This window comes from Cucumis sativus, chromosome 7, assembly GCF_000004075.3.
Source record: "Cucumis sativus cultivar 9930 chromosome 7, Cucumber_9930_V3, whole genome shotgun sequence".
In the NCBI taxonomy this organism is placed as follows: Eukaryota; Viridiplantae; Streptophyta; class Magnoliopsida; order Cucurbitales; family Cucurbitaceae; genus Cucumis; species Cucumis sativus.
The window spans coordinates 1,861,085-1,882,709 of record NC_026661.2 but is presented as its reverse complement, the minus strand read 5'-3'; the positions used below and the strand labels follow the sequence as shown (position 1 = coordinate 1,882,709).

At 31.9% G+C, this 21,625-nt stretch overlaps 3 protein-coding genes and 1 non-coding gene across 10 annotated transcripts; 1 reads left to right on the top strand and 3 right to left on the bottom strand.

Moving 5' to 3' along the window:
* Window positions 1-5,094: 5,094 nt before the first annotated feature.
* On the bottom strand, window positions 5,095-6,887 carry LOC101215605 (probable E3 ubiquitin-protein ligase XERICO). Its single transcript, XM_011660348.2, has 2 exons — window positions 6,684-6,887; window positions 5,095-6,032 (listed from the first exon to the last, which is right to left on the bottom strand). The coding sequence occupies exon 2, from the start codon at window positions 5,908-5,910 to the stop codon at window positions 5,446-5,448; it is 465 nt and encodes a 154-aa protein (XP_011658650.1). The 5' UTR covers window positions 5,911-6,032; window positions 6,684-6,887; the 3' UTR covers window positions 5,095-5,445.
* A 961-nt stretch (window positions 6,888-7,848) lies between these two features.
* TRNAP-AGG lies at window positions 7,849-7,920 on the bottom strand. The gene has a single exon. It is a non-coding gene; the product is annotated as a tRNA-Pro (tRNA).
* A 2,339-nt stretch (window positions 7,921-10,259) lies between these two features.
* LOC101216086 (RRP15-like protein) lies at window positions 10,260-14,168 on the top strand. 2 transcript variants are annotated; one of them, XM_004144508.3, is made up of 9 exons: window positions 10,260-10,532; window positions 11,218-11,726; window positions 11,807-11,908; window positions 11,997-12,078; window positions 12,204-12,223; window positions 12,321-12,381; window positions 13,006-13,085; window positions 13,557-13,664; window positions 13,760-14,168. In XM_004144508.3, exons 2-9 carry the CDS (start codon window positions 11,289-11,291, stop codon window positions 13,829-13,831), a joined length of 963 nt encoding a protein of 320 aa, XP_004144556.1. In that variant the 5' UTR covers window positions 10,260-10,532; window positions 11,218-11,288; the 3' UTR covers window positions 13,832-14,168. The 2 variants fall into 2 exon arrangements, with proteins under 2 accessions (XP_004144556.1, XP_011658649.1); XM_011660347.2 differs by having other exon boundaries at window positions 10,264-10,541.
* Window positions 14,169-14,844: 676 nt separating this feature from the next.
* Window positions 14,845-20,595, bottom strand: LOC101216326 (zinc finger protein CONSTANS-LIKE 9). 6 transcript variants are annotated; one of them, XR_004218013.1, is made up of 7 exons: window positions 20,332-20,595; window positions 19,803-19,962; window positions 18,835-19,482; window positions 17,534-17,761; window positions 16,499-16,806; window positions 15,523-16,148; window positions 14,845-15,268 (listed from the first exon to the last, which is right to left on the bottom strand). XR_004218013.1 is itself a non-coding variant. In XM_031888465.1 (6 exons), the coding sequence occupies exons 3-6, from the start codon at window positions 19,390-19,392 to the stop codon at window positions 16,019-16,021; spliced, it is 1,224 nt and encodes a 407-aa protein (XP_031744325.1). In that variant the 5' UTR covers window positions 19,393-19,482; window positions 19,793-19,962; window positions 20,332-20,595; the 3' UTR covers window positions 15,329-16,018. The 6 variants fall into 6 exon arrangements, 4 of the variants coding, with proteins under 4 accessions (XP_031744325.1, XP_031744324.1, XP_004144557.1 ...); XR_004218014.1 differs by having other exon boundaries at window positions 14,911-15,246; XM_031888465.1 differs by lacking the exon at window positions 14,845-15,268 and having other exon boundaries at window positions 15,329-16,148; window positions 19,793-19,962.
* Between the last annotated feature and the right edge of the window lie 1,030 nt (window positions 20,596-21,625).

Below are 21,625 nucleotides of genomic sequence, written 5' to 3'. Positions count from 1 at the left end.
AAGAACAAACCACCTATCCTAATGGCCTTGTGGGTTCCAACCCATGATTTTACGGGAACTTTTTTTATTTTTCGCGAAGCGCTCTGATTCTTGTCTCTTCTCTTGCAAGCCCTACCTCGTTTTCCTAAATGAAACTCGGAGGAACAAAAATACAAGATTTAAAGAACAAAGTCCGGAAAGTTGTCTAATCCTGAAGAAATGATCCAAGAAGAGCATGAAATTAAACAACCCAATTTGAGGCAATGCTTGACATAGAAAAGACAACATCTAATCTAAAGACCCACTTTTGCACGCCTACAATCGAAGACAACTAGGCTATTCAGTCATAGATTTCTAATTTGGAAAGAGAGATTGGTTATAAGACCAACTTTTCCTAATTGGTTCCTTAATGTATATTGAACACGATATTTGCACATATAGACACATATACATATATATCAAGTAAGTTCATGTGTATTCTTCCACAAACTATTTATGGCAAGCACAATACCCGTTTTATTCTAATTGTTCTTCATGTTATCCATTTTCAAAAGATACAAATGAATTGTCGTTGACGTGTAAAGGTTCAAATGCATTTCTCCAACTAAATATTATCATCATATTATATTCTAAACATAACGAACGTCAATCGAAAATGGCTAATATAAGAGTTTCATATGAAATAATAGCGATGGAAATAGAGAATAAAAAAACCAAAGTAACCGATATGATTAAGTTTTATTGAGAAGCATACAGAGAGATTAGTCTTTTCTTCAAGGGACTTTGTATTGTGGATGTGATTGAATGATATGAGTATGTGCCATGTGGATCAAGCATAGACATCCAATCATAATGTTTTGACAAAAAAATTAAGTTGATTGTAAAGCCATGGTTACACTTGTACACTCTACCAACTTGCACCTCATTATTGTCTAGCTATATAACTGTGCATTCACAAATAAAGTTGATATGTGTTACAAAATAAATTATCATGACTCTCTCTAATAATGTTCTTTTGGTGTTTAGAAAGGAATATGATCATAAGCACCACATCACTAGCTATTTTATTTTTTAAATTTTAACTAAGAACTCCATATCAACATCTTAAAAAAAATTAAAATTATTTATAAAATCTAGCCAAGATTTAACTTCTACCATAATTATTATATTTTTAAATATTGGAAGATTTAGTTTTATGATATCTAAATGAAGAGAATAATTATACGTTATACGTACGTGTTATTTGCAACTAATCATTATTTATTTGAGTTTTCAATAATAAAATTTATGATAATATAATTTATTTCACTACATTTTCTAAATTACAAAAAATAGTAAGTGTAAAACCCGATACTCCTCTTATAACCATCTAATTACTTGTTATATTTGTCATATTCTCAATATGCAAGAAATATGTGACATGTGCTGTTTTTTTCTAAATATTTTTATCATATGATGAAAATTTTTCTACCTTTAACTATAGCATTACAATTTTCTGCTCATAATCGCTTTTAGTTTAATTTTCAATAACACAGTTACGCTTTGATGATCAAACATGCATTTACATGTGCACCCTAAAATATTCATCAAACGTGGCTTCAAGTCCTGGTTATGTACCTATTTATTCTTTTAAATAATGTATACCAAATACAATTTATTATAACTTATACTAAAACAACTCTTCTATCACATACTATATTAGAACTCATAAGTTATAATAATCAATCAAACGTTACTAACACACTACCATATAATATTAAAGATGACATAGCTCAATTTAGTATATCCAGTATATACTTTATACAAAACGTCGACATCAACATAATTTAACAGATTTTTTTATAGGTTAGTGTTAACAAATAAATTTATGGTTCAAATCTTCTACGCTACACAGAACAAAAACAAAAACCCATCCACATAAGCCAATAAAAACAGTGAAAATGTTAAAATATCAACTCAAGTATGGCGTTTGAACTGATGTGAACGGACACGTGTGGGTTCCAAATCGGCAGGGCTCTAAAATGCGGGGGTTCCACAAGGATTACGTGTACATTTGGCAACACGTGTTGCAGTACAATATGGCCACGTAAATTCCGCGTAATAATTCTTGAAGCCCACATGTATAAGAGCGTTACACATCTACAAAGAGTGTAATCTCCAGGTGTCAGTGTATGATTGTGCCGCCAGAGGATATCGTGGTCCCTTGTTGTAGCATAAGAGAGCCCGCCGTAGAAGAAGTGACAGGTGGCAAACGCATTTAATAGTATCCCCCAATTAGTATTGTACTATGAACTTAATGTGTGACACAGACTTACATAAATTTACCTTTTTTTTTAATTTTAGATCCGTCCATGTTTGTCCTAGAGATTACTTTTTCTTTTGATAAAATTGATAAATACTTGTGTCCACCAATTTAGAAGGTTTTACGTAATTGAAACCGATACATATAATTATCTCAAAATTTTTAAATAGTTGTATTGTATGTTTAGTAATTAAAATTTTAGGTTTTCATCAGTTATTACTTTCAAAATTGAAAAGCTCTAACACAAAACGTTTAAAATGAATGTATGGTATGTGAAATTGTGGGTGAGATGACATAATGTTAGCTGTGGCCTTGTGGATAGGAAAGAAGAAATTTGTCGATATATGAAAAAGAATATTAAAAAGAGAAAGAGAGGAGGTGGAAGACACAGGGGACAAGTTGGGCCAGCTGGAAGAACGGCCCAAATAAGATCCAGTGAACCAATGCGTTGGGAAAGGCCCAAATGCAGCCTTAGGGAAATGGAATCACGTGGGTTTCACGTGTCAGCTTCCTTTCTATTTTTGTCGTAAGATGAGATGACAGTTGGCTCTTCTTAAGTATTCCATTCCAATACGTTATGTCTTATAATAAATTGCTTACATAATAACAATGACTAAATTATTGCAATTACATTTAAAATGGTTAAATTATAAAATTAGGGTATTTCTTTAAATCAAGATATTATTCTTACAAAATTAAATTAAATTTAAAAACTCAAGTAAAGACCTACAATGTGATATTTTTAGATATTAAATTATGTTTTATTAACATGTTTCTGGTTTTTTTTTTTTATAAAAATCAATATACAATGTTTTATAAATAGAAATTTTGAAATTATACAATTATTTAATATTGTACTTAATTATATGATTATTTTTTTAGTTGCTATATTGGTAAATTAAAGAAGCGGTCATTTTGCTGTATATGAAAGGATAGAGAAAATGTAACAATTTAGGTATAGGTTTTTTAAATTAAGATCATACTCAAGTACTCTATTTATATTTTTTAGTTGTATAAGCATTTCATAACGAGATGAAAAGAAGCACATGTTTGATGTGTAATCAATAACCACCACCCTCTAAATAGTCGCATTATTATATTTGCATCAATTGGTGCTCATCAAACACGTACTCTCATAGTGTTGCATTCTACCGACACTAATTGGACATATACTACATATTACTTTGATTTTAAAATATATAAATATATTTTTGTGATTAAAAATTAGGAAGACTCTCACAACCATTTTCTTTTGAATGAACACCGAATTTACTAAAAATAAAAGGAAAAATCAAAATGATATTAATTTTAGAATCATTTTGATCCTACTAAAAAAGGTTATTTAAAAAAAAATTATTTTGATACTACCAAAATTTATATCCTAATTTGGGTCTTATTGCTTGAAAAATGATATTAATATTAATAATAATTCTAAAATATTTAAAATCAACTTTTTTTAAAAAAAACTATTTGAAAACATATATATAATAATTAAAATATAAATTTTACATTTTACATTTTTTAAAAAAGAAAATCATTCAGAAAAGTATAGAAAAGATATATAAATATTTAAATAAGTTTTATTTAAATGTAAAAAAAAACAAAAAAAAAACAAAAAAAAAACTTATAAACAAAATGGAGAAGCCGAGTCACCTCGCCCTTTTTTTTTTTAAAAAAAAAAGAACGTCAAAATCAGCATTATTTTGGTAATAAGTTTTCAAAACGACCCTATTTTTGTACTTAATTCCTCCTAATCTACCCGTATATACATTCTTATCTATTCAATGGAACCATTCTAACCAAACTAGTACTTACTTTATATTTATTGCATGTGATTAAATTATTGGAATTTTTAGACTAAAAAAACTAAATCCTTATACATGCTAAACTGCTAAATCATATATGTTATATTGAGTTTTATATCATAAGACTCGTTATTTGTAAATGTTAAATTATTCTATTATCTAGAGATATTGTTTAATGAATTATTATTGAATAATAGATTTTTTCAATGTAAACTTTGAATTTAATAAAATAAAGTTTCTTGTCTATAATAATAAGTTCTTTGCAACAACTTGAGGCTTATAAATCTAAGAGTTGGATATGGAAAAGTCATCTTAACAAACCATATTCATCTCAACAAACCATATTCTTCTAAAGCCTATGTTTAGCATTTAAGACTAGGTCACGTTAATCTCAATAGGATTGAGAGATTGATAGTGTGAGTTTATTAAAGGGAAAATGACTAAATGATCTTTTATTGGAAATTTTTTTAGAGCCTTAACTCTTAGAACGTTGATGTGGTCGTTTTGGGATTCTTTTCTCCCACTTGGTAAGTTCATTTAATCAAACACTATGTTGTAAAGTATGTAAAGTATGCAGTATGCTTAATAATTGGAGAATGAAGGCATAAAACTATATTATAGAGATCAATGAATTGGTAGAGAGTAGCAACGCGAATCAATTGATGGTCGTTACTTGTAGTCACTTTTAGTTGAGTACAGAACTAATACATTAGATGAAGATGAACAAGAGGTAAGGTTAATTGATTGCCAGTTTGGACAATGAAAACCGCTTCATTCAATATCTAATATAAATTTGCTGTAAAGTTGTGTTATGCTTGATAATGCTGTAAAGTAAAGTATTCTCTCAACTTCTCTTTTCTGAAGACTAACCTGAGAACTCTTCGATATAGATCATAATGCTCTAGCAAATATAATGCTCGATAGACAAACAGTATTCGACATCAAAAAAACTTACAAGATATAGCATAATATAAGATAGTCACCAAGATTTGAGCCATCACCAACACATGAATTAAAACAATAATTTCAGAAAATTGATTTCCACTGTCAACCCCAATACCAAACAAACAGCAACTGAAAAACTTTGTACCATACTCACCCAATTCCATATACAAAGAAAATGAGTAATAATGTATTAACTCAAAGCTAGAGTGAATTAACTCAGAACTAAAAGCACAAACTAGAAGCATAGAACTTCTATGAACATGTATTTACTGTGACAAAACTTTGATCTTTAAGACCCGTCACACATATCAAACTTCAAATGTCAAACAGTGATAGGATATGTGCTCACGATTATCTTTAGGAGTATGCTGTACATGAGTTTTCCTCTGACTACATTTGTAGTACACTAAACACTTACCAAAAGCAAAATTTCTCTTCTTCAGACATTAGAGGAGTTCTGCAAAGAGGACATGTGATGTTCCAGTAGTCCAGCCATTTCTCCAAGCAATCTGTGTGAAAAAGATGGCCACAAAATAAGTGATTTATGGCCGATTCAGGTTCAAATTGAGTTAAACAGACCGAGCAGTCATGTTCACGGCATCCTGAACTCTGTACTTTATCAAATCTAATCCTTGGATATCGGTTTCGAAACATCTCAAGGTAATTCCAAGAGGAGCCAAAATTGGGATCTCCCAACTCTGAGGAACTTCCAAAGGAATCTATTGATGGGACTACAGTTGATGACCATGAGAGATGGATTCCTACCATGTGAAGGATTAAACGTACAAAGCACTTGAGCATGGAAATAGATAGAGCAGTGTTTACAAGAATCACGTTCAGAACTCCTTCCGACGGAGCTGGGAGACTGGAGAGACCCATCGTGTTTAAAGCAAACTTCACAAACTCAGTCGGTACAGCAAGAATAGAATTAGCAGATTGATCAGAAATACACAATGATTCAGAGGTTGTAATTTGCAAGCAAGCCTTTCTTCACGACAGAGCTGAAACAAAAGTAAACAAACAACTAAGAACCTCTTGCTTTTTCTCCTTTTTATTTTGGATGAACCATGTAATAAATAACTGAAGTTCATGAACAAATCGTCAGGAAAGAAAATGAACTAAGCAACTAATTAATGAAATCTCCATAACCAATAGAGATCAGGAGCAGAAATTGAGGAAGAACAGAAGGGAATTCATTTAGTTCCATTAAAGCATATGAAATGACAATTATCACATGAATCATGATCCACTTACCATTCAAGAATAGATTTCTGAAAAGTAAACCCTATGGCTAAAGATCCAATTACAAAATCTTCCACCAGGAACATAGAGAAATTTCAACAGTCCAAAAACCTAAGAACAACAAATCCTAATAACATTCCACAAAACACTTTTGAGGGATTAAAACCACACAAGTTTCACTGAAAATGGAAAACCCTCCTACATCCTCAAACATGATAAAGAACAATAATCCACTGGTGGTCAAAGTAAGCTGAGTCTACCAGTGCAAAAGAAGAGAAATTTATGAGACTGAAATGCTCAAAGAGTCGTTTCCTTTACCAAACTCAGAAACTAAACAAAACCCAGTAGAGGAAAGCGAACATTTCTTTCGGAAAGGAAATGAACAGGAAAAGGGATTAAGGAAAACTTACTTCAATTGCTTTCAGTACTGGAGAACAGAGAAAGCAGGATTGAAAAGGGAAAAAATCGAAGAAAAATAGTGGAATTGTAGGGATGGTAAAGATTGATGATCAGTTCATCTTGATTCAACCAATTCACTGGCCTTTTGGCCACTTATATAAGCGATCGGAGGATCGGAGGAACCTCGTCGCACTCAACTCGCGTGCCTCCACCCTTCTTTTTATTTATATTAATAAAATGAAAACTCTAATACTTTATTTCAAACAATATTTTAAGAAGATTTTGCAAAAACATACCAAATTTATGATATCTCTTTTTAACTTTATAAAAGTAGCCAATTTAAAAGTCTTATGATTACTTTACAATAGTCATATGAAATCATTAATTTTGCATATTTACAATATGCACACAAAACTGAGGCCACAAATTGTCTTTTTCTAAATATTTTGGTGATTTGATGCATATTTTAATCTTTCCAAATTAATGAAATTGTTTGTGGTCAGAAATTTAAAAGTAATACACCACAATATGAAAAAAAAAAGAAAAAAACTTATATATTTATCCGTTGTTTAGTAACCATTTTAAATTTTTAATTTTAAAAAACAAGTCTATAAAACATTACTTTCACTTTCAGTTTTCTTCCTTTCCTTTGTTATCTATATCCTACCAATCATTTTAAAAATCAAATAAAAAGTTTAAAATAATAATAATAATAATTTTCAAAACTTGTATTTATTTTTTAAGTTTGGCTAAGAATCTATTCATTATATTTTATAAAAATGTAAATCATTGTAAAACGAGGAAAAGAGGGAAGATTAATTATTATTAATAATAATAGTATAAATAAAAAACGAAAGAGTTACCAAATTCGACATAAATTAGTAAATAATCATTTTGCATAAACTAAAGGAAAGGTCAAAATATTTTTATTCGCACACGAAAATGATAACTAGTAGATTTGAGTTTACTAACAGTAACTAAATATTCTCTAAGTTCATGTAACGACTAACGACAAACTTAATTTTTTAACTTCATAAAATTTCATTGGCATTCCACAAATTACGCCTAGTAGTATTATTATTAGATACACTTAAATTTAATCATATTATTAACAAAGTGATAGCAGACTATGGTTAAAAATTTAAAAGATGTAAGAAGAAAAAGAGAAATAGAAATGGGGCATTCCGAGAATTGAACTCGGGACCTCTCGCACCCTAAGCGAGAATCATACCACTAGACCAAATGCCCACTTTTGACCAAAAAAATAAATTTTTGATATTTATAAAGTATAAGATGTCATAGTAAATAATTGAAATAAATAGTTAAACAACAAATTAAGTTCAAATTAAATTTTGAAGTAACATATGAAAAATTACATTTATACAATGTAATCTTATTTTGTGTGAGTGCCCATTTACTTTGATCATTCATTATCCAACTATGCAATAAAATTGTACTAAAAAAATGCTATTAAGTGAAATTAAATCTTTTATTACAATGATGAGAAAAATGTTATTGAATATACGTTAATTGATCGAGTATATGTTAAATACATTCATAATTAAAATCATTTAATATAGATTATAGTGTTTGAATTTTGTTTAATATGATGAATAACTCTCTAAGAGCTGTCTGATATCATTAATTACTTGTTATATTTGTTATATTCACAATATGTAAAATAGAGATGTTATGAATTGTTTTTTTCTAATTTTTTTTCATACGATGCAACTTTCCATTTTGAAACCTAAGAATGAAAATTAAATAATATTAATAAACACTATGGATGAAACGATAAACAAAGTTATGGCTAAAATCTACCAATTCTCATGACACGACATGAGACGTACCTAAGAGGTCCAAACGAGATCTCAATGAAGTCTAAGAAGAAAAGGAATTAGACCACCTATCCTAATTGCCTTGTCAGTTCCAACCCATGCTTTTACAAGAACTTATTTTCTCGAAGGCCTCTGACTCTTTCCTCCTCTCTAGCAAACCCTAAATCTAGGAACAAGGTCAAGAAAGTTGTCTCATTCTAAAGAAATCCAAGATGAGCATAAAACAAAGCCTATTTGAAGCAATGCTTGACATGGAAAAGACAACATCTAATCTAAAGACTCACTTTTGCATGCCTACCATCGGAGACAATTAGGCCATTTGATCATAAATTTCCGATTTGACAACAAAGATTGAGAACGAGACCAACTTTTCCTAATTTTTGGCTCCCCACTACATATTGAACACAAAATCTTCACACACATATATATCAAGTAAGTTCATGGCAAGCATCAAACCATTTATGGCAAGCACAACACCGATTTTATTCTAACTGTTACGTAAGTTACCTATTTTCAGAAAAAATATACAAATTAATTATGGACGACCCTTAAAAGGTTAATTGAGTTTCTTTGGTCAAATATTATCATCATATTATATTCTAAATGTATCAAAATAATTAAAGATGAATAATAAAAAAAATCATTGAAATAGTAGTGATAGAAATGGAGAATTGAAAACAAAAGTAACCGATGTAGTAATGATTCAATTAAGTTTTATTGAAAAGCATAGAGATTTAAGGGACTTTGAATTGTGGATGTGAAGGGAATGGTATGACTATGTGCCATGTGGATATCCACATTCACAAACAAAGTTATTGTGTCATTTCAAAACCTTACACACACAAAGAAAAATAAAATGAATATAGTTGGTATGTGTTACAAAATAAATTATTATGACTTTGTCTAACAATGTTTTTTTGGTTTTCGAAATAAGCATCAGATCACTAGTGATTTTGTTTATCAGAATTTAATTTCCGAAAACTAAAATACACAGATAATTTAAAAAATAAGGTTTAGACTATCTTTAAATCAAAATAACTATATATATATATATATATATACGAAGTATAAATTACACTAAAAAAAGAAGTAAAGAATGAAAATGTTTATCATAACCTAAAGAAAGGAAGGGAAGAAAACCTTTGATACCACTTTGAAACCTAAAATAGGCGAGTGAGAGATCAAGTAACCCTAAAGTACTAATCTTAAAAAAAAGTAGTAAAAGTTATTTTTTAAGAAATTACCTTTGAGGTAAGTTACAATTATATATAATGATTTTATTTTTACTCTTAAATTTTTAAATTTGTTTAGGTTAAAATCATTCAAAACATTCAAATCAATTAATCACACAAAACAATACTTGAAACAAGCTAAAAGTTGAAAACATAAAAAGAGTGTTAGTTTAGATTTCATCCATATATGAGATTCAAATATGGTTCAAATAGAAGAGTGTCAGTTTACACTTGTATACGACACTCATATATGGCTCAAATAGAAGTGAGTCTGATAAACTGAAAAACTGTTGAAGTAACTAATCAAATTTTAAAATTTTAAACTTTTGATCGTATTATTTGATTTAAACATCTATTTTGTAATAAATCATATTAACAACATACATTTATAAACATATATGTTTTTATTTCCATTTAAGATTGGATTTCCCACTCTGCCGTACACATCAAATTCAATAATAAGAATTTTATTTTTCTTTTATTTATTTTTTAATAAAACCATCCTTATTTTTTCCTTTTACTAAACCCTATTTCTCGCTCAGTCATTCTCTCCGTCTATTACTGAACCCTCCCCCGCCTGCCGCACTCCCTCCGCTCTTCCTCCTACCGGACGGCGCACTAACAGCTGCCGCAGCCTCAGCCTCAGCCTTCCGGCGAATTCGCTGTTGCCCCCCTCCATCTTACACTCTCGCCTCTTCCAGCAATCTGAGTTGCTTATATCTGTTTTTCATTCTTCTTAGAAGCACACTGGTTCAGCCCCTTGTCATCGCCGCCGTTGCTCATTTTTCAGGTCTCCAAGGTTTTTTTTTTTCGCTTTATTTTGTTTTGTTGGGCTATGTTGGTTTATTCTCTTCACCGACGGAGAAGAAAAATCGATAGTGTTTTTTTTGGGGTTGTTGATTGCTTCTTCAACCAATGTTCAAGTAGTCTGAATGAAATTATAAAGTTAAGAATTTTTATTAGAGGGAAAAAAAGATTGAATCAAGAGGAATAAGGGAAAAAACTTATCATTCCTATCGGTGTTAGTAAATGAAATGATAAAATGTTTAAGAAGATGAACAAAGAAAAAGAGAAAATTCACTTAGTTTGTTTGGCTATAAAAAGACTTGTTGGAACAGAAAGCCTGTGTTTAAATATATTAAAGTTATTGTTATCAATTAAAAACAAAATCAACATTGGACAAATAAACTAGAAAGATAACATTGAGTTTGAGTATGATCGAACGACATCGAATCTTCTTGAATATTGAAGAAACTATGAATGCCTACGAACTGGCATATGGTGGTTTTTGTTAGACAGGCGTAAATTAAATTTATACATATATAAGAAATCTTATGAGGTGTTCATATATATTATGGGGTAGAATTGTAAACAGGTGTGTGTATATTAGTTTAAACTCATGTCATTTTTCAAACAATTGGTTTCATTTTTTTGGGACATCCGAAAACACTGATTTATAATCCTTCCAAATTCAGGGGTTTCAAACAGGGGTTAAGATCTTTTGGAATATTTGTTTCGGATAAGCTTTGCATTAGAATCAGGTACTATGACTGACGTCGGGAATGCGGTAGAATTGGTTAGAGGTGCAAAGAGGAGGAAAAAGATGGGTTCCAGGAACAATAAAAGGCCGAGGATGATGGGTGGAAGTGGAAACAAAGTTAAGATTGATAAGAAGATGAAGAAACTCTTCCAAAAACGGGCGCGGGAGTATAATTCAGACGATGACGATGATGATGGTGAGAAGGCTCCAAGAGTTAAAAAGGAGAGCAAAATTTTGGTGCGCAGTCATGAGGAGGAGGTTGGAGATGAAGAGTTTTCTGAGGGTGAAGAGGAAAGGAAGGATGTGAATGCAGATGTCGAGCTGTCTGAAGATGATGAAAATGGTGAAATTCAACCTGGTATAACAAAGTTTACAGAAGGTTGTAGAGCATTCCGAGCTGCATTCATGAGTATTCTCAAGAAGAACATATCTGATGAAACTCTGGTAGTTTATCTTAAATATGTCCAAATTGTTTTTAACAGTTGAAGTAATGAAGACATGATTGTGCCATATTTGTGATACAGGGTCCGATATTATCAGCAAACAAGAAGCTTGTTGCTGAAAAGCTTGCAGAAGAGGAAGCTGAGCGGAAGGTTAAAGGAGAGGCCAGGAAAGCAAAACAACTGGTATTTCCTTTTAAATCAAATATCTTGTTTGTTCTATGATTGAGCTTTTTCTTGAAATTGGTCGAATGTAAATGTTCGAATATTGCAGGTAGGAGAAAAAGGTCATGTGAAACCGGCTACATACCTGGATTCTCACGAAAAATTTCTTATTGGTGTTGCTACAAAAGGAGGTAGCATAGTTCTATTTTACTTTGAGATGGGCGTGGTTATCTTTTTTATTTTGACTTTGTTTATTATGTCTCTCATCATTCTAACACATTTATCTCCATGTGTATTGTTGCTTGCTGAATGTTAGTCGTCAAGTTGTTTAATGCTGTAAGTAGCCAAGTTTTGATTTCAGACAACTTTTTTGCTGCATCCTCCTTAACTATGTTGTGTTCATCGCTGAATTCCATTATTTTCAATATGACAGGTGAACAAGGCACAACATGCTCAGAAAGGGTTGAATCCTTCGAGAACTAAAGATGCTAAAGGTATTATGATCTCAGAAGTTTACAAAATCTCAGATTGTGTATGAGTATGAGTAATATAATCTTCAGTTTCTTTTCTCTTGCCGCATGAATATGTCGTCCCTAAATTTTCATTCAGTTGATGTCTTTGTCGTTGCATGCTGCATCATATTAAATCTTGTAGTTTAATTTTTCTAGTCATATGATGTATGTCTTTTATTTCTTTTCGTGGTTTCTGCTTTGTACTTGTTGAAAATTATGTTCGTATAGTCTGACCACGTATTGAACTTCTAATAAATGAGTCATGGTCAACTTGACTAATATATTGTCTTTGATAGAAAATATGTCTGTGATTGGAGTAATCAGTGATTTGAAGTTAGCCCCTCAAATTGATCGACATATTAGTTTCTCATTCTTACTCCCAGTCAATTAATGCCTTCCCCTGTTTGCTTATATAGTAATAGTATTATGTAATGTTCAGCGTAACCTTGTTAGACCCATTTTGTTTGTGTATCAAGATACTTATCCTTTATTTCCTGAATTGTGAATCTGAGTTGCCATTCAAGATTGAGGGTGAAACCATGTCTTGAGTGGTTTTTCATTCTATCATGTCTCATTCTGAGCAAATTATTTGGTTTATATTGCCAGCTATAAATAAACGCAGAAAAGAAGCTTTCTTTTCTGAGTTGGGCAAGCCAACTTTGTCTGCAACAAACAGTAATGCGAAGGTCAGTTATTTTTCTACTTTTTAGTTTTCAACTAACTGCTGGTAAATTCTATTTTTAATCTCTTACAAGCGATTTTAGTTTTTACAAACACCTAAGCTCGGTGCCCAGAGGCAAAGCTTATGCATGTCCATCATCCTTATTGTATGTGGGTAGCGGAATTGGAAGGGTAGGGATGCCCATGGTTGGGGCAAGAACAGGGATAACTTTCATGTCTCCACAAAATTTCTGTTAAATTTATGCAGATCGGGATAGGGATAGGGATCTCCTACGAGGCATTCTAATTTAATAATACATAATTAAAAAAGGTAAATGGGATGGGGAGCGGGGACCAAGCCCTATGGGGAAAATTGACATAGAAAGGGGTGTTGATTAAGGGAGTGAAACTCAGGTCACCATCATACACTATCTGAGTATCTGTTCTTTCATGTCCATAATGCAACAAACTCAAATAGCCATCTCTGTGTTGAACAGTTAAACACATCAGGTGGTGCAGCGGACACTGAAGGCCCTGCCTGGGCTCCGTTACGCGACAATTATATGTTGACCAATTCCAAATTAAAAGACTGGGATAAGATGCCAGTAAGATACGATATATTTTCAAAGCCTACTGTAGGTTGGATCTCTGTTTTTATCAGTTACGATATTCATATCATTTGGATTGATTATACGTGCAGGATAATATGATGACAGCGGCAGAGGACAATGGGAGGGTGTTGGAAGACAGTAGTTCAGATGAAGATGATTGACTAGTCTAACACTACAAGTGAATTGCCTAGTTTGTAGTAGCTTTCAAGTTGCCTATAGTATACTTAAAAAGCTAAGCTCGATTTTGGCTTGTTAGCAAATTCAGCACATGTATGTCTCAGCTATATGTTATCCAGCAAAAAGAAAGAATTTCCCCCCTATTTTATTATCCAATTTTTTAGTCTGTGCCATCTGGTGAGATTAAATTGTATAAATGCCGCCCATTTTGTAGGATTTTTGAGCAAATTGGTTTAAAGATACAAAATTTGGTCTACATTTGTATGGATTGCACAAATAGTTTGAAAGAAATGTGTATTTAACGTACCTATCCAATGCTTAGTTACTTTGAGTACGAGAGAGATTGTTGGTGTTACTTGAGCGAGATTCTCCCAAGATTTCTTTACTAATATATAGAACTATAGAAGGACGAGTAGTAGAATATTTACACGATATTTCGAAGTGAAGGTTCAAATTTTTTAATAAATTGGGTTGAGTTCTTATGTGTTTTGTTGGTTAGGTCATTTCAAATTGACTTAACAAATGACCTAACCCAACTTGAAATTAGATATGTATATTTCTTTAACATCTGAATGTTCTAACTCATGTAGTGTTATGATGTTTTTTTGGTGGTAAATTTAAGTATTTTAAGTTAATAAAAAAAATGGTAAATTTAAGTATTTTAAGTTAATAAAAAAAATGCTTTCTAGAGAAAAGAATGATATGATGTAATCAACAATAAGTCATGGATTTTCTTAATTTTAAAAATATGTAACAAGTACGTTTTTGCTAAATTTAAAAAAAATATATACTTATTTGATATATCAAAGATAGATTTGTTCTTTTTTAATCATTATTTCTTGCATTATCTATAGATTTTAGATTTAGTATGCAATTAGTTTAATAAAATTTTAAAAATATCAAAGTAAGTCAAGAATCTATATGACACAAAATTGATGGAATAAATTCAACAATTTGTTTTGCACAAGATGTTACAAAATTGAGAGTTGAAGACCAATAACCAAATAGAAAAGTGATATTGAAAGAAAGAATCTTAATCCATCACCAGGTAAGGTCTAAATCGTTCATAATAATGAAAAGATGATTAAAAAAGAATCCAAACAAAGTGGTCCTCTTTTACCCTATCAAAAGAATATAACATTCTCATCTTTTCAGAATATGTTGAAGTCAACCATCACAAGGGGTTAAAAGTATGCAAGAGGTTTGGGCTATGTCATACTCTCAATCTCATCTTCCATCCAATTTGACAAAAAAATAAAAAGAAGGGAAATGTAGTGAATTCCATATTGAAACATGATTTGTATTGTGAAAGTAGTAGATGAGCCAAAAATAACATTGTGCGTATAGATGCTTGATTTGGTTATATGCCTTTTGGACTTTCCAATGCAACCGCCATGTCCTGCACATCGAACTTACGAGCTCTTGACAGAATATAAACTATTAATATCATTGTGAAGTAATTTGGGGGAAAAAAGAGAGAATAGAATACAAAATTGGTTAAATACTAATACCAATCTTTGCAACATATACATTCATTATGTGCCATTAAGGAAATTTTAAGTTACAACAGTTCCAGTTTTGTCCCAAATATAACTGTTCTGGCTGCATATTTCTACCTCATCAAATAAACAGATTATCAAATTTACAAGTCAGTTGAAAAGGGAATTAAGATTACCTGGAAACTGTGAATTTGGTGCAGCCATGTTTGTCAAGTAGCCAAAAGCAAGGAGGAGGAAGAGGTACTTCCATGTTGAGAACACAGCCATTGCCAGCCAATGATCAGATCAGTATGGTCTTTTTTTTTTTTTTTTCAAATTTTAAGTACATAGCAAAGGAGCTGAAGCTGCATTGATTAGCCAAGAAAACTATACCCGTTGCTTAGAGCTCGGAAATGTACATTGTCTGGGAGGCCAATATTTGCGATCCTTTGTTCGTTTTAGGTGGTAATGGATACAGATTTTTCGGCCCCTCGAGTTAAACCGATAAAGCTATTAGACCTGGCTTTTGTACATCTACCTGATGAAAACTCAGGTTCCTTTGTATATGATTATACTTCCTGTCCGACACTGATATATCAATATCTATCCATACACTAGAGTACAATGTCGAACCCTTAAGCCACATCCTTTTTTTTTCTTTTTCGTGTTCATTGAAATCCTAAACTTGAACTTTCAGTAGCTTCTGGTTTGACTCAATGGATCATAGTCATAAGCTTCTCCGGCTTTGACAAAGCGCCCCTTGACACGTCTTCGAGTATCAGCCCTAACTTTGCGAGAGGCATACCTCACCTTCTTTTCAAACCTATTAGAGTATCAAACAATAGATGATAATGCAAAAGCTTTGTAAAATAATTATGTAAGCTAAAAGGGCTAATACTTAAGGAGTATGCACCTTATTTGAATCTGTTTTAAAAAGACAATAGACAACCAGAGTTACTTTCAATTTCAACCATCAGCATGATAGATTTTTTACAGTATTTATGACAGGTCATCGCTTTTTATGACAATTTATGTTGCGTAACGTGTGATATTTCAGAATTTCAATTCCAACTTGAAAGTCCTACATTGGTGAATAATGAGTGAACATGCAAAAGAGGTTGAGAAAAAGACTGCATATGCATGCACATGTCTAAGTTAATCTTAAATACTCACTTTCGAGCTTTCTTCTTTTCCTTATAGCGCATTACAGCATCGCTACGATTAGATGACTGGAAGGAAGTCTCAGTGGCCATAGAACACCATGGCGGCTCTCCCATTAGAAGCATTGATGAAGCTCCACAGTCTTGATGTTCTCCTGCACTACTCTCTCCAGTCATGCCAGAGAACGATAGGCCGGAGTGCTCTTGCTTATTGTTATAACAAAGAACTGGTTCAGTCTTCGCACTCATAACAGAATCTGCCGATGCTGCATTACTGTTTGCAGGCTGCATTACATTATTAACAAAACTGACTGATGCCCCCTGAACATAAATAAACATTCATGTTTAGCAAATGATGTGAACCAAGTTATCTTATTCATCTCTCAAAGACTACAGTTGCAATCAAACAAATTCAAGTGCATCTCAAGCTTCAGTTTGTGCGAGTCAGGCATTAGATTCAGGAACCTGCCTTTCAAATTACTTCAAGAGTTTTTATTTTAAGGTGAGACTTGGACATGTGTAGTAAAAAAAATCTTTGAGCTTTCCTTTAGCCTAGAGCTAAGTTTCTTTAACATACGGTTAAGTTGCATGTTTAGAATCATTCAAGCTTGACTTGCTCGATCTTACTTGTGGAGAGATTCAAAGATCAAGGGTTAATGGCAGCCACAAGTTTTGTCAAATCCATGGTTTGTTTGATCATCTAAGTAATATGTAACCTAAACTGTCTTAGGGGTTGAGATCAAATTGGCTTTGGGACTCTTAAGTTGAGTTTTTTGAGTCTCAATGTTCAACACAGTTCTTAAATCCAATGCTCAAGAGTTACTTATCACAAACACATTTCTGAAATGAAGCTTGCAATTGTTAAGTATACAGTATACTCAAGTGTAATTGCAGGTATCTTAATGCTTGTTATAGCTTAAACTTAAATCAAGTGGTGTGTAATTGACCAAATCCTTACAAAATTATCCTTGAGAAACAACTAACAATGTGCTCATTCTCAAAAATTTAGGAAACAAATGACATGAAGAAATAAGATTTAGCGGATTACCTCTGCAGCAGCCCCACCAGGGCAGCCAGATTTAGCGGCAGATAAGTTTTTCATCCTGAACAAGCTATCAATACCACCATTCTCTAGCAGTTCTTCAGAATAACTGAGAGACACACCAAATAGTTCTTCATAGTTTTCAATATTCAAACTATCTTCATCCATATTCAAACTTTCATATAGATCATCTTCGATATCGATTTCAGGACCTTTTCTTCCAGGATAGTGCAACTGCATATTAATAGTGTGAAATTTGCAAAGATTCTTATGGAAAAAAAACTATTGAATTCTAAGACATAAATATCATCACGAAGAGTCATAATCGAGTAATTTTAGTAAGCAAAGTAGACTAGAACGACAAATTTGGATTGTAGAAAGTAACACTGCTGCCTGTAGAGCCATTTAAGATGTTTGTGGAAGTATAAAACAACTTTGCATTATTTGAAAAATATAGGTGGGCAAAATTATTTTCAAGCTATGAAAAAGAGAGTTGACCATAACGAATATTAAGAACTTAGAAAACAAGGAACAACTACTGAAGTTTTAGAGTTCACTGCAGAGTCTAAAGATAATGATTATCTATCAATGCCCATCCAAATGTTTATTCAGCAAGGTCCATGACTCCTAAAATAAAAAACAAAACACTATGGCTTTTGAAAAGAAGTGTTGTAGTATATAACTTTGGATTGTGTCCAGTGGTAACCGTAATTTTTTTAATATGAGATCAGAAGAACAAAAATAATTGGAAAAAATGACAGACCCAATATCTACTTCAAGTGCAAGGTAGACACTCTATCCACTAATGGAGATTAAAGTGAGGATCCTTGGTCATTGTGTAAATACACAACAAATTACATCTTTGAACAATAATTATGGTTTCAATAAAATAGTTAGTAGAAATTTAAAATGATACCAGGACATTTTAAAATGAAAACCACGATAGAAAAATGGCGACTAAGACACTAACCAATGTATTCCAAACCGAGAGTTTGCTTATACATTATGTTCTTACAACCTACTCACATTTTCAAAAGGAAAGCCATAAGGTATTAATATGGTAGAAATAGATTGATGTCATTAAGATTGAGAGATGAACCTACGAGTCTATATCCTTTTTGGTTTGTCATTTCCACATAGATTAGTAAATTAGGACTATACACTCTCTACTAGTTTGGCCTATCAACAAGAATTTTGGGGGAACCACAAAATATAAGAAGGATTTGGATTGAATGAAACAACGTAACTGATTCAGAAACCATTTGGTTCTAGTTTACAACTGGAGAATATGATTTATCGTTAAATACCTTGGGTGAAGTTGCATCCATAGTAATCGGTTGGTCCATAATGTGAGGCATTGAAGACGATCCATACCAAATTGATTTATCCACACTTGAGAACTCATTGGTTTCATCTACACCAGAAACATTTTGACCAGCTTTATCATTTGGGCCCCAGGCATTTACAGCACTATTTTCGGCAATGCTCATCAATCCTAATTCTTGCTCACAAGCGTCGCTACCAGAAGGGAGATCTAAAACAAATGACCAGATAGATGAGAGCTCTGCAGCCGTCGGGCAGCCTGAGTAACAATTGATTGGTTGCCTCTTTCGAGACGAAATGGAGGCAGATGAGCTATGCCCCATATAGTCACAATTTTGACAAAGTGAAATGTTCTCTTCAGGACATCTAACAAATGCTGCTTGTGAATGGCACCGGTCACACAACAATGTTCTCGAGTGGCGCCTTGACAAGGCATTAGCAGAGTGAACATTTCGGTCACAAGATAAGCACAAAGCTGCAGCATCAGATCGACAATACACAATCGACCTTTGTTGCGCACAGAAATCACATATGTAACCCATGCTGCAATCAGATCCTTGAAACTTTCCCTTCGAAATCCTTCTAGATTTCCAAGACTAGAATCAACTATAGGAACAAGCTAAATTCAACTTCTGCAATAGATCAAAATTACATTAATTAAAGGATCAAAACCACTCCTCAAATCCTTACAAATGCCAAAAAAAGGCATTTCCAAAGTGGTTACTTTCAGCAAAAGAGTTCGTTCAGCTCAAAACAAAGATTAAGAACCCAACCTACAAATGAATATATATACCATACCCCCACGATTTCCCCCTCAACAAATCCGCATAAGCTATCAGCTAAAATCCAGAATTATATTAAAATGCCCAAAAAAGGTAAATATTTCAGCTGCTAATTAAACAAGAACACATAATTGGAAAACTGAGGATAGGTAGGTGAAACCTGAACCTGCCTTTAAGTGGAAAGATATGGCCACTAACCATGGCCCCAGCTCCAAGAAACTAACACAAATTCATACTCGGCACGAGAATAAAGGGGAAGAGAAGAAAACTTTCGTGAACAATCAATTCTGACCCATGAGGACCATGGCGACAATAAATAGACTTAGCTTCCTGCAATGATTTCATACACTGAATAAATCAATCGTCTAGCTCTTTTACAACAATCATAATTACTAGTCAGAAAAAGCAAAAACCATGACAAAAAAACACACACACACACAAATTCAGACAATCAAGCCAACCCACTTGGGAAAAATAAACCAAAACATGAAGAACCAAGAACTCAGCAATAACAAATTTGATACAAAACAGAAACAAAAAAAACAAAAAAACAAAAAAAAAACAGGTAGTCAACAAAATCAACCAATACTTTTAACAAAAATCACTATTTTTCTAAGAAGATAAACCACACACAAACAGAACAAAAGAGACAGACCTGAAGAGAAGTATAAAGAGGTTTAAAGAAAGAAATTACCGTACTTTGAACACACAAACAGAGATCGGTAAAAAGGGTCTTCAAATTTACAACAAAATCAATGATTACTGCAAGAGAAACACAAAAAGACTGGAAATTTTTTGAGAATCTCTCTTAATCTGATTCTGGGTTTTTTCTTTTTTTTTTCTTTTTTTTTTTTTTGTTTCCCTCTTTTTAGATGGATAGAGGAAGAAGAAGAGAAGGATATGGGATGGATGTGAGCATGTGTGAGAAGGAGAAAAATGACACAACCCAATTAAAAAAAAACTAAAACTAAAACTAAAAAAGGTTTCTTTTTTTAGATGATAATGAAAAAAAATAGAGAAAATCTAAGCAAAAAAAAAAAGGGATTAGTGAAAATGGGTCATTGTCTTTTATCAAGGAAGTTAGGCCCTCACTCTGCATTAATGGTCCCTCCAATTGAATGCATCAAAACCTACTTGGCATGTGCTTTGCCAATTGCCATTTTCCATTTTTTCTGACTCTGTTTTTCTTATTTAATTGCCAAAAGCCAAAAAGGGTACTTTTTTATTCTTAAAAGAATTTTCATTATTATTATAATACCTTTTTTCACTACTAAATATTAATAATATATATGTGTGTGTGTGTCATTAGAGATATTATAGTTTATGAAGGGACAAGTACTTGCTTGGTTGAGTGTATCTTTCAAAAAAGAAGTTTATTTATTTTCTATTTTCATCTTTTCTATTTCTTTTTCTCAATAACACAATATATATATATATAATCTTCAAGTCTTTCTTTGTAAGACAATTATTTTGTAGGGGTGAAGTCCATTTAAAAATTATTATGATACTCATGTAATCAAATCTACTCTAAAATTTATTTTAATGAACGTTCATTTCGTCTTATTAGATAAATAGTTATGAGTTTAGAGGTTATAAGTTTAGTACTTACCTATCTACCTATGATTTAATATTAAATTCTATAATTTTTTTAAATAATTAAATATATTAAAATTAGAGGTTGTTTTATTTAAATAATCGATATATTAATAAGTAAACGAAGATAAATTGAGTTGTTAAGTTGACTATAATTAAGATAAATACCAAACTCTAATCTAAATTGAAAATTTTAAACATGTGAGCCAAAATTAATATGTTTATTTTTAAAAAAAAAAAATTAACAATTTGAAATCTATTTGATAAGCATTTGAGTTTTTAATTTTTGTTGGCTTTCTTATTTTTATAAAGAAAAAAATACAAAAACTAAAAGAAAAGCTTTTAAATTTTAAGTGTTCTGAAAATTGTTTGAGTGATAGAAAAAGGTTGAGATATAGAG

Excerpts from the sequence above, each read along its gene's own strand:
- LOC101216086 (XM_004144508.3), top strand. The coding sequence starts at position 11,289 with ATGACTGACGTCGGGAATGCGGTAGAATTGGTTAGAGGTGCAAAGAGG. Across the intron at positions 12,224-12,320 it reads TCGTCAAGTTGTTTAATGCT|GTGAACAAGGCACAACATGC; the intron begins GTAAGTAGCCAA and ends TCAATATGACAG. Across the intron at positions 13,086-13,556 it reads CAACAAACAGTAATGCGAAG|TTAAACACATCAGGTGGTGC; the intron begins GTCAGTTATTTT and ends TGTGTTGAACAG.
- LOC101215605 (XM_011660348.2), bottom strand. The coding sequence starts at position 5,910 with ATGGGTCTCTCCAGTCTCCCAGCTCCGTCGGAAGGAGTTCTGAACGTG.
- LOC101216326 (XM_031888465.1), bottom strand. The coding sequence starts at position 19,392 with ATGGGTTACATATGTGATTTCTGTGCGCAACAAAGGTCGATTGTGTAT. Across the intron at positions 16,807-17,533 it reads CTGGTGGGGCTGCTGCAGAG|GGGGCATCAGTCAGTTTTGT; the intron begins GTAATCCGCTAA and ends ATTTATGTTCAG. Across the intron at positions 16,149-16,498 it reads GAAAAGAAGAAAGCTCGAAA|GTTTGAAAAGAAGGTGAGGT; the intron begins GTGAGTATTTAA and ends ATACTCTAATAG.